This window comes from Columba livia, chromosome 15 (assembly GCF_036013475.1).
Source record: "Columba livia isolate bColLiv1 breed racing homer chromosome 15, bColLiv1.pat.W.v2, whole genome shotgun sequence".
In the NCBI taxonomy this organism is placed as follows: Eukaryota; Metazoa; Chordata; class Aves; order Columbiformes; family Columbidae; genus Columba; species Columba livia.
The window spans coordinates 14,937,727-14,955,211 of NC_088616.1; the positions used below are offsets into that span (position 1 = coordinate 14,937,727).

A 17,485-nucleotide genomic window follows, 5' to 3' on the forward strand; every position below is an offset into this window, starting at 1 on the left:
CTGTCTGTAGCCAGGCAGTGCTTATACCTGACAGCCTCATTTATTGTAGAAACAGGAGGGATTTACTGAATTTTGTTTGGATCAGTATGTTTTTGTGGTGTTTATGGCAAATTTTTCTTTGAATATCTCTGGACTAGGAAAGTAAACTCCAGAATGGGAATAGTGGAAGTGATGAGATTGTAGTTATCTATTTCTTAATCTGCCTCCCCTACAGCCATCCCTGTGTCTTTGTGCCTTTGGCTTCCCTGCTATAAGCTGGGTAAGACTTTGCTTCCATCTTCTCCTTCCTTCCCCTGCAGACCCAGGACCAGGGGAACCAAAAACTGGACATAAACTTCTCTGGTTGCTGCTGTCCACAACATGTAAAATGGGATGGTTTATCTGAAGATAACAGTGGTTGATAACTTATTGGTTTTGGTAATTTCTTTGGACTCCAAATAACACATCTTGTGGCAGGATCTGCTTGAAATCAGAGCTTCTACATCTGCCATCTGTCTGTCTCCCACAGGGTCTGCTTGCTTGGGGTGTTTGCCCTGATTGTCAGCTGGGGATCCTTGGGTCTGGAGTTGGCTGTCGCTGTGGTAAGTGGCTCCGATCCAAGTCCCCTTCACTCTTTGCTGCAGGTTTATCGGAGAGGGGATTAATGTTGCGTTCTGCTTGTTTTATAGTGCATCTTGTTTTAAGTAGCTGTCTTAGCAGTTTTCATTTATGAAAGGTACGGAGCTCTGGCTTCCTCCGTGCTGGTGTTCCAGTGGGTGTGTAAGGCAGCGCTAGTGGGCATGATGATGAGACTTCAGCATCTGAAACACCCCTATAGTCGAGGCTTCCCTGATGCTAAGCTGGCTCAACTGCTCTTTCCTATTGATGTTCTTTGAGATTCCTTTTTTCCCTTTTGTCTTTCTTCTGTCTAGGGCTCCAGTGACTTCTGCATTAACCCCGATGCTTATGTCTCCAAAGTGGTTGAAGAGAACGCAGTGCTTAGTGCTGGTAAGTGCTGGGATGGCTTTGGCACGGGGCACTGTGGCTCCAGCTGTCACACAGGAGCGTGGCAGCGGCTCAGAATTTAAGGCTGCGTTTGGAACAGAGGAGCTTGCATACAGTGGGAAAAGCACGTATGTGTGGAGCTCTGGAAAACCAATGTTCTTCCCAAAGAAGCATTTATACACCAGTCAGAAGTGCACTTGTTCGCTTTTTTTTTTTGGTCAGAAGAGCCTTGAGAATCTTATTTCTGTGTTGACCCTTAGGTGGAAATAACTGATAAGACAACAACAGAAGTCCTTGGGTTATTTTGCTTTAAATGTAGCAGTCTTGAATCTCGTTCTCCTCTCTAAGTGGCAGAACTGTGGCAATAACAGTGTGCAGTTTGAATTGTCATTTTAAAAACTTACTCTTGGGTCTGTATTCCTTTGTCTAGAATGCTTATTTTTATATTTGTTATCAACAAAATATATACATATATTTTTCTCTTAATGTTGGCTATAAATAGGGGTCTCTTTATAGCTAATTAAAAGGGTCAAATAAATGGAATGAATTTCCCTTTCCATTATAAATGCGGTATTTTGCTTTGTTACCCTGTTCCATTTAAAGCAATATGCCTGTATCACAGTGGCATCCAGCTGAAGCACTGTTGGATTCTGGGTTGGTGAGATGAGAGATGCCTCCAATTTGGATCTTAGGGGGACAAAAGTGGCTTTCAGAACTGTGGTTTAACAAAAATGTGGTTGGGCACCTGCTGGCAGAGATACTGTAAGTGTTAAAATGGAAAGATATTTTTCATGGCTCAGTACTGATGAACAAAGTTAATTTTTCTTTTCTCTCACCCCCTGAAAGTTCCTCTCTATAGTTCTGTGTCTGGTAAAACACCAATAAGCAATGACACCGGTTTGCAAAAGGAGCCACTTGTTTTCCTTTGTTCTTACTTGCTGGAAACAGAGAATCTCGGCCTTGTCTACAGAAGATCTAATGTATGGCCGTGCACTTAGCCAAACGCTGCCTCTTACTGTGCAAAAAACTGATAGGGAACTTAGGTTATATAGTTATGACTGGGGTTGCAATAAGAAATGTTTATGTCTGGAGGCACAATGTAGTATAAAAGAGCATATAGAGGTTGATATTACCACCCTACTGCTTATTTTTGGAATGCCTTATTTGTTGATTTCCTGTGAAGGAGAGGATAGAGCCCACCAGCTCTTTGTAACAAATCAATGCAATAAGGGAAGAGAAAGAGTGTTTAACACCGCACAAGATGAAAATTCTCATCTGTGAAGGTGACAAAGGTGTGGCTTCAGGTACCAAGCTGGTTTCCTAGTTGCTGAAGGGGGCAAATGGGCCAGTGAGGCCAGGGGGAAATACCTGATGCTACCGCCAGCTATGTGCTATAATAATTTGGTAACCCAAATCAGCTCTGGAGCATGCTTAGGAACCATTAGATTGACCCTGGGAAGCTGAAGAAGTGCCCCTTTGTGCTACTTCTCCATTGCAATTGTGCTTGCCCGCTTGGCTCCTGCAGTTTTTCGTTAATCAGCTTCATTCATTTAGAGGCTAAGGGCGAGCACAGGGCTGACATTCCTGTCCCTCCTCCTGCTTCCCCCGGCAGGGACAGTCGGCTCCCCCGGGTGAAATCAGGCTCTGTTCAGCAGCACCGCCAGCTCTAACAGTTGTTAAGGCTCCATAAATAACAGTGAATGGGTCTAAGCGGAGCTCTGAAGAGGAGGAAGAGCAGGTGTTGTCACAGGCTTGAGCTGGAAGGGTGGCCCCTTCCGTGGGTTGCTGGTGTGTCAGCTCCCTGCTGTTAGGCAGCCGTGGAGCGTTCGTGAGCGCCTTTTCCTTTTTTCAGAACGAAATCAGTCTAACTTCTGTGCCTGCCATCGCACGAGGCAGCTGGTTGGGAGGTGATCTGCCTTCCCATGTGGATTTGTCACTGCTCTGTCATAGTTTATGATCAGGAAGCTACAGAAATAGCTCTTGGTCCCCAATGTTGGGACTGTCTCGTGCAGCTGAGCAGGAAGGAAAATCACGATGCGAGGACTGCAGCGTGGAACTGTTCAATCACACTTTAATCCCAATAATAGCTCTTCAGAAATATCTTAAAAACCTGAAATAAGCATCAGTATTCCTTAATACCCTGGCTGTAGATTGTGGCAGCTGCTTCGTGATCGGTTGAGCCATTTATACGAGAGCAATGAGCTCGAGGAGACGTGGCAGACAGCTGGAAGGCAGCACCGACGCTGTCCCCATGGTGGAAGATGTCCTGTTTGAAGGCTTCCAGTTCTAGTGCAAGGTTTCACGCTCCGGTTTGCTGCCTCTACTCTGGGGGTGATGCTCTCCAACACAAACAGCAGCACAGACAGATGAGGCAGAAGCATTTTAAGGCTGGTCCAGCTAGTTTCACCAGAGTGTATCCAACCAGGGATTTTTCAGCTCAGGAAAGAGATGACTGAGACGGTGTGAGTCCATGAAAGGAGAACCCATTGGGAGTTACCATGTATGCAGTAATCACATTAACCTTGGGAATTGCTTGAGCTGAAGTTGGGCTAAGAAGACACTTGTGTTTTCAGTCTTGCCTGGGTGTCTGTGTGTGGCCAGCGCTGGGGTGTGCCATACTGGGCTATATGCTGCCATCTCTTTTTGATGATGTAGGAACCAACAAGTAATCTTCAGAAGCTTTGTAGTGTTGAGTCAATTTTTGCCTTTAATCACTGCTTTTAGTTGTTATTTTTAAATATAATATGTTGTAATATTCCCAGTCCTATGCTCTGGCATTTAAGACTAGGACTGAGTCATTTAGATTTGCATATTTGTAATGCTGTGGTGGTGATAGTAGTTGTCACAGAAAAATAACTGTGGATACTGGGCAACTAGTGTGTTAATGTTTCTGTTTGTGTATTAATTGCTGTTTGCAAATCTAAATAGGATTAATGGAGCTGAGAATAATCTGATTAAGTGTATTATTATTGTTGTCATGTTTTTAGCTGGAGAGGAGATGTCCTTGTTTTGTAGATAAAATGTGCTGCATTAAAAAAAAGGAGGGGGAATGTGGGGCAAAGAGCCCTAATGCAGGTTTCCTGGAGAAGGAGAGACTTAAATCATTTTGCAGAAGAGGCTGATATATGTGCCTAACTCACCCAGTATTCATTAATTGAGACAAAGCCAATGGAGTTGAACAGTGGCTGTATAATCGGCTCCTGCTGCTAGTAAAAATACTTGGTGCCGTCAAGATGTTTATTTTCAAAGCAGGAGGCCATCTTCTAGTCTCATTCTTTTTCAGGGATATTATGTTATTATCAGATGACTGGTGGCATAAAATTAAATAAAAAGGCACAATCTGTCTACACAACAGGAAGAGCTTTCTGCAGATTCTCTTACTAGAAGTGGTGAACAGACATTCGCTTCATCCGAAGGAACTGCAAACCTCAGGGGATGATCATGGAGCCTTTTACCTCCGGTTCAGCTGGGTTTGTTGGGCTGGATGCTGAGACTTGGCTGCTCAGATGGAAGCAGAACAGCCTCCTAATTGGCCTCTCACTGATTCACTCCCATCTTAGAAGCCCAGAGCCGAATGAACCAGAGGACTGACACCCCAGCACCTCCCTTTCCTCTCTAGAAGTAAGGACAGGACAAAACTTCACACAGGGCATGGGGTGGTTGCACAGTAACTGCTTGGGCTCGGTGGGTACCGCAGAAAAGAGTTTGCCCAAAGAAACCATGCTGAGCTGATGTCGGCGTTGAGAAGCTGGTTTGCTGTGTGTTTTGCGTGGACTCCTAATTAGCAGAAAGCTTTGTGTGGAGGGCACTTGGGAAGGCTACGAGCTCTTTGCTGAAGGCTCACTGTGACTGATTTCAGTGGTAAAGAGTGGCATATATGAGAGAAATATAAATGTTATGCAGATACCTCCCTTTGCTGTCAGACTGTTGCCTTAGGGAAATGAAACTCCTGGTCGAAAACATGTTACCTGGGCAAGAAAACCTGGCCGAAAGAGTCATCTTCCTTTGCCATCACAGGCAATATACTTCAGCTTTCTCTGACTGAACCCACAGAGACAGGCTCATCTGGATGGATATGTAAAATGCAAGCTGCTTAGAGAATGCTCAAGTAGTGATTAAGAAGGGCCGGGAAAAGCTGTTCTAAGTGTGGGGATGATTTTTTTTAAACGAGGATCTTTTATCTGATTGCTCTTTACCCTACAGACCTTCTCACGGCCTTTTGGCAGGTGCATAATGCTGCTTTCGCACGTCAGCTGAGCTTTGAAGAGAATAGTAAGTCTCCATGGTTGCAAAAGTGATAAGGAGTTCTAGCAGCTGAAGCTGCCTTTAGTAGGCAGTTCTGCTTTCCTTTCTAGGAAAAACAGACTTTGCAAAAATAAAGCATTTTGGGTAGTTTCCTTCCTTGCCTTCTGCTCATGTACTGTGTATGCACCAAGAGGAGGATGGCTGCAGCTGCAAATGTGACCCTGCCTAACCCTTCTCCTATAAACTACAGCGCCTAAAGGCTGGCTTCAAATATCAGATCTAACCTTCAGGAATTTTCCTTGAGAGAAAAATGCATCATAAAAATAATTACAGAAAGAAGTTGCCCGGAGCTGTTAGCGGAGTGCAAACGGTGGGTTAGTATAGCTGTTTTCTGGACAGAAATGGGAGATTTGGTGGTGTACAGGACAGCCTCCGTCAGGCAAAGCTGGTGCTGTGGCAGCGAAGCCTTGTTGATCCTGCCTTCCAGGGTGAGGCAAGGGAAGCACTTATTGCACTGTACTGCTTTTCGCTTCACTTGTAACCAGCAATCTTTAGCCTGGGCTTACAGGCTGCAAACTATGATGATACCAGGAATTTCCACCTGTAATCTGCCCACCAGGATTGATCCAGAAGGCCCTGAAGAAATGTTTGGGGAGCTGAGTATTAGCAATAGGTCATGCAACTTAATTCACCTGCAAAGGTGATGTAAACTTCATAGCAGTTGGAAGCCGAAAAGAAACCTTTAGTGGTTTGTTGGTTTAAGAGAAATAGGTGACAAGGTCACAGCTCCTTTAGGTCACCATGTGTGATGCCGTGGATTGCTCTTGTGATGCTGTTCTCACAGCACAGGTGGATTTTAATCCATTTTTCTGTAGCCATTGAGTGTGATCTATGAGTTCTTTCCTTGGCTCAGTAGCTGGGGACAGTCGTTTGTGTGCTCTGCCCAAAGAAAGGCACAGAAAGCCGTTCTTGCTGCCCTCCTATCAGCTCAGATTTTGCTAATTGCTGTTTAGAGGCTCATCTAGGGGGGTATAAGACATCCCAAAGAAAGAGTTGCGGGGGGGGGGGGGGAGATGGAGCAGCTGGCGGAAGCTACCCCAAAGTAGGCTAATGAATTATAAATAACAGCTGTCAGGCTGCATTGCTGTTGTGCAGGAGCTGACAGTCTGTGTTGTACCACTTGGTCTCCAGCGTGTTGCCTTTGCCGAAAGGTGCATCCAATATTTATGGGAATCGCGGCAGAGTCAGGATACAGTCAGGTCTGCTTCCTTCACAGCTCTGCTCACTTGTGGTTCTGCGTTTTACTGCTTTTGGAGCTGGGAGCGATTAGAATAGCTTGGCGGGCTGGAATATGCGTTACAGATGAAAGATGAAAAGGATGCCGGTGGAGAGGGAAATGCAGAGTGTATGTGTGTTTTGGGGCTTTTGTCATCTTTAGCAACCCAGCTTCACCCTTGATTTTGCTGAGCTGACGTGCTCCCATTCATCTGAAGAACAACAGTAAATGTTTGAGAAAGAATCCAAAGGTATTGGGATGATCAAGTCTTTCAGAGCTTCCTCCCTCAATAACATTATTGAGAATGGCAGGGGAAAACCTGATATTTGTATAACAACTTATGCATGGTGGCAGTTAGTGCAGTATTATAGTGGGCTCATGAGGCCACTAGGCTGGTTTCATACACATTGGAATAAGGAGAACTTGTGACTTCAAGTCTGGAAATGTTGCTGCTGCTAGCAGAACACTTTAGCAGTCTTATCTAGAAGTTATATCTTCACTGTACTGTGATTGCTCATATGGCTACTCAGTATTAAGACTAACTTTTGGGATGTTGCCAATACATGATCTGAGATCCATTTAACAGATAATGTGTTGCTGGTATCCTCATGCATGGTAAGAGCTTTCTTTCATGATGAAGTCTGCAGTATTGGCTCAATACCAAAAAGAACGTGTTTTTTTGCATAAGTCAAAAGAAGGATGTAAAACAAATGGCATACACTCTTTTAGTTAAAGTCTAATTAAAGCATCTAATTAAAATCTAATTGTGTGCAAGTGACATCCATCAGAAAACAGACTATTTACTTGTTCATCCCTAGAACATGTCAGTAGAACTTGTTTTCCATCTATTTCCTCACTTGCTTTCAAAGTGATACCGTTTTTATAGAATATTACTGAAAGTTATGATTTTCCTGAAGGAAGAGGCCTTTCTTATGTTCTTCTGCGGAACACTGTCTAAAACCAGTCTCTCCCTGAATGTGATAGAAGAAGAGGTCTTTTTAATTAAACACGTGAACTCGTACACTTAGCCATACATCACAGTAGCACAGGACTATTTATTGCCATGTCTTTGACCCAACGGTGTGCTTGCACAGGTATTTTTGATAGCAGCTTGTATTTATATCACCACTGTTTATATCACTAATGTTTTGCTAATGTTTTGTGGCTTGTGAACTGAATGGGCTGAAAGTTGAGCTGTCTCTTGCTGTGTGCCCTGGGCAGCAGTCTCTACCTCTGGTTGCTTCCAGTGACCGTAGAATGGTATTCTGACACTTGGAAGCTGCAGAAATGTAACATGCGGTTGGATGACTTGTAGGCTAAGGTCTTGTCTTATGGTTATACTGTGGGTAGTGCTTGACTTCTGAATAAAACTTTTTTCATAGTTCACCTAAGTATATAATAAAGTGAGGCAGCTTCATGCCTTTCACTGTTCAACAAAACAGACGGCCAGGAAAGAACTCCACCAAAACAACCAAATCTTTCTTTTCTCCCCAAAGGCAGATTACATCCCTTTCTCTACTGCCATCCGTGCACTGTAATCCTACCCGGAGAGAGGGAAGTGATTCCATTTATATTCCATTTTCATTTTGTGTATTGCTTTCTGAACTTAACATCTCCCTTGTGGCAGTCCTAAAATACTGCAAAGCTGGAACAATGTGTCTAGCCTGACTTTCTTGTCTTTTGCCTTTGTAGATACTCTCCGCTATTACATGACCTGTAGTGCTGGGTACCCCAACCCTTTCCAGCAGGTGAGTGCAAGCATCCTCCTGGCTCCCTTCACCCCTTTTCAGCATCCTGCAGGGTATCGTGAAAGCCTTTTGATGCCAGCATGCAGCACGTTGCAAGGTGTTTAGCTGTAGGGAGCACTCCACCTGTTGGTAAAGCTTTGGTAGCTACTTTCCAGCTGTGCCAAGAGGTGGCACTGTGATTAGTGAGCAGCTTTTTCCAACTTCATCACAACCTGGATAGCTTCAGGTCCAGGATGCCCTCTTAGAGCAGCCCGTGTGTGATGTGGTGAGGACCATGGCTTTGTTTGCGGTACCTCTGTTTATGTGGCACTCTTCTAAGAGCAGCAACTTGGAGACAGAGCACCCACAATTAACGCCAGGGTGAGAAACAACTTATGTCCTGCTTTAAATCTCTTCTCGCAGGTTCTTTAGGTTAAGCAGTGGCAACACCATCCTCCCAAAATGCAGCCACTTCTGTGGGTGAGGGAGTTATTCTCACATATGCCTCCCAAATCCCTTGGATGTTGAAGGGTTTGTATCCTGAAGTATAAATGTGACTCATTATTCTTCTGTGTGGGGGCTGAGGAACAGCACCTGGGCCCATCCCAAACTGTGTCTTATGTATCAGAGGCCAGAATGAACCCACACCACCTACCATTTGGCAGACACCAGCTGCTTCACCATTTATATTTAGGATTTTTTGGGTCTTGTCTTCCTCTGTTCTAAAGGGTGTGGTAAGAACCCTTCAGGCTGTGGTATGATGCACCATTTCCATCTGTTGCATTTCTGGTTGCTCAGTCTACTCTCCAACAAGCTATTGCATGTGAAATTCCCGGGGATGCTCTGATGGGATGTGAAGACTGCACCCTAACACAAACAACTTCTAGTGTTAACATTGTCTTTCTCAGCCATCTGATTTAGTAGCAAAATCCAGCTGTGCTCTGCGGTGAGATCATGAGTGCTTTGTGTCTTTTCTTTGTCCTTCCCCTCTGTCCTGGAGCCAGCCCCAGCTGTGTGTATGGTTTTTGTGTGTATGTGTATGTCTTGTGGTTCTTTAATTTCTTTTTTTTCTTTTTTTCTTTTGATTCTTCCCTTCCCTTCTTCTTTCTGTCTGTTCTTCTTCCAGGTTGGTAAAAGTCAAACTTAACCCTATCGCAGCTGCCCCCATGTCAGTTTAGACATCCTTAACTTGTACCATTCATAAAGATAATGCTTCAATATTTGGCAACAGGACTTAAGTCTTATTTCCCAGGAGTTCTGTTGGTGTGTATAACCTGAATTGCTGAAACACCACATGTTTTGTGTTGAGCAGAAGCTGTCAGGAAGTCACAAGGCTTTGGTGGAAATGCAGGATGATGTTACAGAACTCATGAGGTCAGCAAGCAGAGAGCACCCCACCTCCAAGGTAACTCTCCTCGAGTTTGCTCTCTATGTGCCTTCTGACATCCCTTGCACAAAGCCCAGGATCAGCTCCTGCTGAGCCATTTCCTTGCCCTAATCACCAGCTTGTTGCTTACAGGAGTATCTTACTCGGATCCAGGAGGTTTTAAATTCAACAGAGATCAACTTGCAGCAACTGACAGCTTTAGTAGACTGCCGGAGCCTGCATTTGGTGAGTACTCAGTAACTGGGCTTGAGCTAAGAGAGAACAAAGGGAGCGTAGAGCCTGTAGCGTGCTGATTATTTTGGAGTCTTAAATCTCCGCTGTACCATAACAGTTTACGGCAGCTTTTACTGATTGACTTCATCAGAAAGGAGAATGGGAATTTGGATCAAGCTAGCCTTCTGTTTAAAGATCAGCATAGGAAACTAGATAATATGCTTTTATACATCTGCAAACTGCAGCCCTAGGGTTTCAGGGACCTTCTGGGCTTTTTCTGTAGTTCATAGCTTGTTGCCTCTCTCATGGAATGCCTAAGAGCTGCAGTATAGTCTGGCCTAACGGTTGCACTAGCTGCGTGTCCAAAGGTAGAGAAACAGATTATCCGTGCTTGTGTTCTTGTCATAGTGAAGGAGCTGAGAGGCTTGATGAAAAATGTGGTATCTTAAGTTGGGTGGATAAGATTGCTTTGGCTTCTTTTTTTCCCCACCTCTTAAACTCTTATTGTGTGGGGTTGAAAATCTTTCCACGTCTAAATCCAAGCTGGGCTTTGTGAGGAGGAAGAAAGGTTAGATCAGTTATGAAAAACACTTGAGGTCCCTGAAATTAAAATGGAAATATGCTCTGGAAAAAAAACTACGATCCCTTAAGTTGTTTCAGAGCATGTAATCCCAGGGAAAGGCTTTTGAATCGAAGCTCTTTGTTAACTCCCTAGTGATTGGGAACCTCTGCTCATTTCTCTCTCCAGGATTACGTCCAGGCTTTGACGGGCTTTTGCTACGATGGAGTGGAAGGCCTCATCTACCTGGTTCTCTTCTCCTTTGTCACAGCCCTCATGTTCAGTTCCATTGTGTGCAGCGTTCCACACACTTGGCAGCAAAAGAGGTACAGAGAGGTTTTAGATCCTGCAGCATTATAGAGTTCTTTCCTAAGGAAGACTGGCTATTGGATTTGTGCCCATGAGCATATGGATCTCTTTCTCATATAATCCCAGGAGTGTGAGGGTTGAGGCTTTATAAGTGCAGGTCCAACAGAAAAAAAAAAAAAAAAACAATTGGCTTTTACTCTGGCTGTGGTCAATATTTACATCTGAACCTTATTGCACTGGAATACTATGTGTGCAGAGTATTCAGTACGCTGTAGGATTATGAGTCAAGTTAGAGATGAATGATTACAGCTGTAGAGAGGAGTAATGCTTGAACTCCGTGCCATCTCTGTAAAGTACCTATTCTCTTGCATCGCTTTGAGGCATTTGTTCTAGTACGGGGAACAGAACTGGAACAAGAAGCAGTTCACACTTGCCTTTCTTGGCTTTGCTCACACTGGGGCGACTGGCTAGCATAGCTGCTACAAACTGGAGCTGTCTTGCCGGCGATAACATCAGCAGATGAGATACTTGCAAAGTGGTGGCGATCATCTAACAGCAGAGTTATCTGGAACTAGTATTAACAATGGTAATAACCGTGTTGATCAGTAAGTCTTGAGCAAACCTTGGCAAGGCTTCACTGACGGGCTTCTGCACCACATGCAGCTACTAAAACAGCTTTGAGTTTTCTGTTCTTGCAGAAGAGCAGTAGACTGTGCAACGAATTCTCTTCTGTGGTTCCGAAACATGATTTTTGTGGTCTAAGCCCAGGCTCAAGGTTCAAAGTAAAATGGAACATCCTAAACAATAGCAGGAAGCCAGAGCCCTCCAGGCCTGCAGTGCCCACAGAGAAAACCTTGGGAAATGTGTCAGAATAGCACTTTAAAAAAACGGCTCATTTCCTTACCTTTTCCACATGCAGCAGCAGAGGTGCTACCAAGAGGAGAATGGCAGTCTGCCTGTGTGCAGGAAAAAGGTTGACACAGGGGTATGTCTTGTGCTGCTTTTCCTGTGGGCTGCTGCCTGTCCTGCCCAGCCTAGCCAGGCTCAGCTGCAAAGCTGCAGCTGTGAACTGCGGGATTCCCTCTTGCATTCCCTGGAGCACCGTTTTTCCCTCTGCCTTCCTCCGGGAGGTGGAAGATGCCATACTTCATTGCTTGTAAGGGGCCCTGCAGGCTGCAATTCCCTGAATAAATCTTCAGTGCCACCTTGTGGTTCCGAAGCTGTGGGTGATGTTGGGGATGTCCCAGCGGTGGCCATGCTGTCTCCCCCAGCAACAAAGTGTTTCCTGGAGAACGCTTTGCTAGCTTTGTCAAGTGTCGCTAAAATAGATTTCAAATCTTGCTGCTTCATCCCGTAATTAGAGAGAGAAAATAGTAGTGTAGAGACAAGAGAATACTATGGGAAGGGGGGAAGGAACCATCTGGCAAATTGGCTCCGCTCTGCATTAAATTAATTTAAAATTCTGGCATTTTTAAGAAAATAAAACCTTCAGACATGAACGTTGCAACTTAGTCTCTGTAAAGACTTCTGAAATGTTGTTAGAAGCTGAAGCAGACCCTGTGTAACCAGAACAGGAGTCTAGAGAAGTCCATGGAGACTTATCCTTAAAAGCTCTCTGGACGTGGCTACAAGAAATGGAAGGACACAGATTACAGTTTTGAAGGATGCTTTCTGTGGGGTGCATGGCACTATGTCTCCACTGCCTCTCTCTTTTTTTAATTTTTTTTTTTAATTTTTTTTAATTTGTTTTAAGCGCTCTGTGTTTCAGGATGTGTGTCCATCCTTAGGTGGTGTGACTGGGCAGTTGCAGAGCTGTGCTGCCTGCCAAGCCCTGAAAGAAGACCGCAGGGAGACTGTAGGGCATCACGCAGTGTAAAAGTCCAGATGGCGTCTGTGGGAGGTCTGAGTCACTGTGGCGTAGGCTGTGTTTGACACTGCCACCCGAGGCATCCCAAACGGGTATCAATGTGGAGGTGCAGAAGATGGTTGGGAGGTTCCTAGGATTACCATGGTTTCCTGCAAACCCCACATGTGGGGTAATTGTAGGGGTTCTAGGAGGAACTTTTTCTCCTTCTTGCAGAAGCTCAGATGATGATGGGGAAGAAGAATCAGCTGCTCAAGGGAGCAGACAAACACACGATAATCTTTACAGAGTGCACATGCCCAGCCTCTATAGCTGTGGGAGTAGTTATGGCAGTGAGACCAGCATTCCAGCAGCAGCACACACTGTCAGCAATGCTCCCGTCACAGAGTACATGTGAGTATCCTGACCAGAGGACTGTATTGTGGCTTGTCCAGGTTGCTTCGCTCTGACTTCTGTTGTCACCAAGTGCTGCGACACTGGCACTTCCAACCAAGCGGTAGAAAGCAATGAAAGATTTCGTCCAAAGCATCAAAAGGCAGGTGTTCTGATTGACATATACTGGGAGAAGGGAATAGCTTGAAAGTGCTGCAGTAGAAGGAGTTGTATTAGCACAATCCAAAATGTGAACAGCTTTGCCCTGCAGGATTTAGAAAACAGTCTAGAGAAAAGAAGTAGGAAAGTATTGTCTGGGCTCCTTATTACACAATGATTCTGATCACCAGAAGACTTAATTCTTCAGACAGAGCAGTCTTGCCAGAAGCCTTTAAGCCTCCTGAGAGACTGAGAGCCAAGACAAGGCCTGCAGACTCTGTCCTTCTACAAAATTGCAGTCAGCTCCGACATCCGTTGCAGTCCAGAGCTGCCTAGTCCAGGTGGGATCTTCAGAGCTTTGTCCAGAAGTGCCTAAACCTGAGCACACTTGTGCTGCCTTCAGGGCCCATCTTTTTTAGGCTGGCACATAATTTTGTTCTTCCCCTTAGACTTTGTCCTCATTTTATCTCTGTTTCTGCAGCTTGGCAGTTCTGATGCTGTAGGGAGGCAGATTTTCGCATGGACCTATTTTTAAATCACTTGACGTGATTCAGTGTGGGCCCTTCTGAGTGTAAAGATAGAGCTTAATCTGAGGAAAATAATGCTAGTTTTGTGCCCCTGTCTGAAAAAAAGGGATCCACCTGGCCTGTAGGAAAAGTTTTGAGGGAGACTGACCTGACACGGTAGTTCTGGGGGTGCGTATGCTCCATCCCATGTCACCATCGGAGACCTTCCTGAGAGAAGCATGGCACGTACCCCCTGTTATCATGTGTGTCTTCCTTTCCTAGGAGCCAGAATGCAAATTTCCAGAACCCCCGTTGCGAGAATACCCCGCTCATTGGCCGGGAGTCCCCACCTCCCTCAGTAAGTCTCTCTTTACTGCTCCTCTCTGCTTCAGCAACTTTGGGGAATACACGTTTACCACTCCTGTATATTCTCAAGAGAGCTGATTGTGCAACCAAATGCAGGATCTGGCCCATAAATGGCAGCAATTTGACTAGACAAACTGTCTCACCTCCCATGGAGGATGAAACCTTGCTATTCTACTTTGGACGTTGCACATAAAAAGAATAAAACTCCATCTATTAACACTTGCAATGCTATGGGCCCAGTCCTGCCACCACTGAAGTGCATGGGTATCTTGGTGGGTGACTTCAGCAGGATGATTCACTTGCATGCAGTGTTCTTGCTATCCGTGGCATTGGTTCCTCAAGTTTAAAAAGAAACTTGTTAAAACAGTAATTTCAGAGTTATTGCTGAACCTCTCTCCTTAATTTGCCCTAAAGAGATGGTAGGATGAAACCTGTATCCTTTTTTTTGTTGAGATTTTTTTGTTTAATCTTTCTTTCACAACTGTTTTACTTTCTTTAGAATCTATTTTTGTATTTAATTTCCTATGGAGGAAGAAAAAAAACTTTCATGGAAGGTTTTGTTATTTGGAGTGGCCTGATAGCCATTTCTGTATGCTGGACAAAACACGGACTTGCCTTCATGTCTGTGTAAGGACTAGATGAATCTTGCCCTCCTTCACTGGATCCTGTAAGCCTGACTTACACCAGAACTTGGAGAACGTGACATCGCAGTGCTCACTGACTTGGTGGTGTGATTGCAGAGGATGAGTAGTAGCATGCTTAATAATCAACCAGTCTTTAGGAATAAGTATAAAGAAAATACACTGACGTGTGGTTCAAATTCATGGGAAGGGGAGGATGAAGGATTAGGAGTTGTGGTGGAAGAGAGGACAGCACAGTCACTGGGGCCCCAGTGCCCTAATGGATAAGGCACTGGGCTCCTGAGCTGGGGATCATAGGTTCACCACCCTTCCAGCAGGTGCCTTTGTTCAATAGTTGTGAAGCCCTGGATGGGGAAGGCAGTGACTTGAGAAATAGGGGCCAATGCCAGCACCTTGCTGCCCAGCCTGGTCCGTTCCTGGATGGAAACGGATTGGACCGAACCTACCGACCAGCAGAACCAAACTACAACATGGAGGTGGTAAGAGGTGACTCGATCACTGTGTATCCTCCATCAAAAACAGTTCCTACAAAGCAAGAAAAGAAAGGAATCAAAGCAAAAACAAAACAAAACAAGAAAGTTGCAGGAGACTCCTTTCTAAAGAGAACGGGAGGTGTGATGCTCTTCACCCCTCATTCCTTCTGAGGGGAAGTGCTGCCTTGCTGGGACCAAGGATAAAGGTGTACAAAACCCATTTACTGCCTTAAACCATTTAGGGACATGGTTTAGTTAGGTGGTGGCTGGTCTCTTCCAACCAAAGTGATTCTATGGTGTTCTATGATTCTGTGTTTTCACATCAAAAGGACCAGTTCATCTTGCTGTAGAGAAAGCGGAAAGTTTACTTGGCCAGACGTCTTTCAGGCTTCACAAAGGGTGTTTTCGTGATTCCTGGTGGCACTCTTGCAAGCTCTGGTAACGTTACCTGCTCTCAGCAAGAAGATGGTCCTCAGAAGAAGAGCTGATGTGCTGCGCACACAACAGTGCGGCAGATGCTTTCCCACTGGCGTTCCCTGTTGTAGGAAGGACGCTGTCCCTCTGCTGCTGCCAGGGCACATGTTCCTTCAGTGTCTGTAGGCCAAGGTCCTGCTTCCCCTTCCCCTCCAGCTCTTCTGCTTCAGAGAAAGCACATTCCTTTCTGTAGGGGCTCTAGTTATGCAAGAAGTTCCTGGGTTCTTCAGTGGCTGTCTGCGTTAATACCCTGAGGGGTAATCTGAGTCCTGGTGCCTTAGGCTGGCTTCTGAGTGTAGATAAAAATGAGGGATTTTGTTTTGTTTTGTTTTCAGAGTAACTTGACTTGGCAGCCATCAGGATGGCCTATAGGGAAGTGCAGGATCTGAGGAAGGAGGAGAGTGTGGCACTGCACCTATAGACATGGGGAGCTTCTCCCTAGATGAGGCAAGGACCAGGCTATAGCACAAATGTGTTTTCTGGAGGGACACAGTAGATGGGCAGTGGAGAGAAGATAAATACTGTCTACTCTCCAATTGTCAGGCAGCAGGGAAGGAGGCTTTTTTGGGATTTTTGCATTTGCAGCTCTCCATAGCAGGTGACTGAGACTATACTGAGGCAAAAGAAATTGTAACTTCATAGCATATAATCTGTGGGAGGAAAAAGATGAAATGGCAATACCAATGCACATGTCCCTGCCTCTTTTTGGGGAGGGAGGAAAGGGTGAAACCAAGTAGGTTACGTCCAGTGGGTGGACAGAGCTGATGTATTCCATTTAGCTTTCTGTGAACAGATAGTGTAAACTAAGATGTGATGATCCTGCTGCATTGTTTGTCCGTTACTTTTCCTGGCTTTTTGTTTGTTTGTTTGTTTGTTTTTTCCCTTCTCTCATTCCTTCTGTTTTCTCCTTCTTGCCACAGGACTATTCCCATAGGGTTGTAGAGCCCACCTTGTCACTGACACACACCACAGCGTTTCACTTGCTTGCACTGTGTTTTTCATGCACGTTGAGGCTGCACTCTCTTTTTCTCTCTCTTTCTTGCGTCATCACAGTTGTATTTGGCTGCCATGGACAGTAGCAGCCATATGAGCTGGCAGCTTAAGCCCTCGGACAGTGCACGGACATACTGGTAACAGCGCCCGCAAATGGAACAGGTACTGGAAAAAAGGTCCTTCTTGCTCAACCCCTTCTCCACTCCCAACCACTCCCTTCATCCCTGCACTGTTTATCCCAGGCCAGTGCCTTTTATTTCTTCGCATTCCTTCCCTCGGCACCTCCCACCCCATTCCCTCCTGCCAAGGGTTTAAATTAAAATCAGGTTTTGCTCTGGTGCAGACTTGAGGAGCAGTATCAACCTTGTAAAGGCTTCTGGTGCACGTTGCGAGGGTTTTAGGCTGTCATGCCTCACAAAAGCGAAGTCCCAGCAGCTTCAACTCAGAGTCCACCCTTGAGAACAGCTCAAACGCTTAGTACTGAGTGACGCTTGGGTGTAGAACTAACCTTGAACTTCAAATGCAGAATGGAAGTTCTCCCATCACAAGAAGCCCTTTTCTAGAAGTAAAGAGAACTAATCTAGCAGCTTTTCAGTCGGGACTGCTTGTCTTAATTCAGCTTTTTGACTTCCCTTGAGACTTGCTGCTGTTGTGTTTATCTCGATTGGTCATAACAGCATGTGCCCAAAACTACTTCCCTGCCACATGCATTAAGCTCCTCAGCATGATTTTTCATTTGTTGAAAGATTCTGACTGGTAATGGTGGCCTGTCCTGAGAAGTCACTTCATTGCCTGTTAGATCTGTGTGCAGCTTCTCCTTCTATCCTTACATTTAAAGTCAGAAGGGAGCAAGTTTAAAGAATACTTCCCTAAAGGTACAGACATGAGCACTAAGATCTATTTCATTCTGTTTCCAAACTTTTTACTGTTTTGTTTG

General features: G+C 45.1%; 1 protein-coding gene across 5 annotated transcripts in view; it reads left to right on the forward strand.

Annotated features, from left to right (window-relative positions):
* TTYH3 (tweety family member 3) overlaps positions 1–17,485 on the forward strand; it is a 77,876-nt gene that overhangs the window by 50,174 nt on the left and 10,217 nt on the right. The window contains exons 6-14 of one of the 5 annotated variants that reach the window (XM_065031461.1): positions 509–581; positions 912–987; positions 8,198–8,253; positions 9,545–9,637; positions 9,752–9,844; positions 10,581–10,717; positions 12,781–12,957; positions 13,884–13,959; positions 16,609–16,710. In XM_065031461.1, coding sequence (XP_064887533.1) covers positions 509–581; positions 912–987; positions 8,198–8,253; positions 9,545–9,637; positions 9,752–9,844; positions 10,581–10,717; positions 12,781–12,957; positions 13,884–13,959; positions 16,609–16,689 — 862 coding nt within the window. In that variant the 3' untranslated portion in view covers positions 16,690–16,710. The remainder of the gene's footprint in view (positions 1–508; positions 582–911; positions 988–8,197; positions 8,254–9,544; positions 9,638–9,751; positions 9,845–10,580; positions 10,718–12,780; positions 12,958–13,883; positions 13,960–16,608; positions 16,711–17,485) is intronic. The other 4 variants (XM_065031463.1, XM_065031462.1, XM_065031464.1 and 1 more) reach the window with 4 other exon arrangements.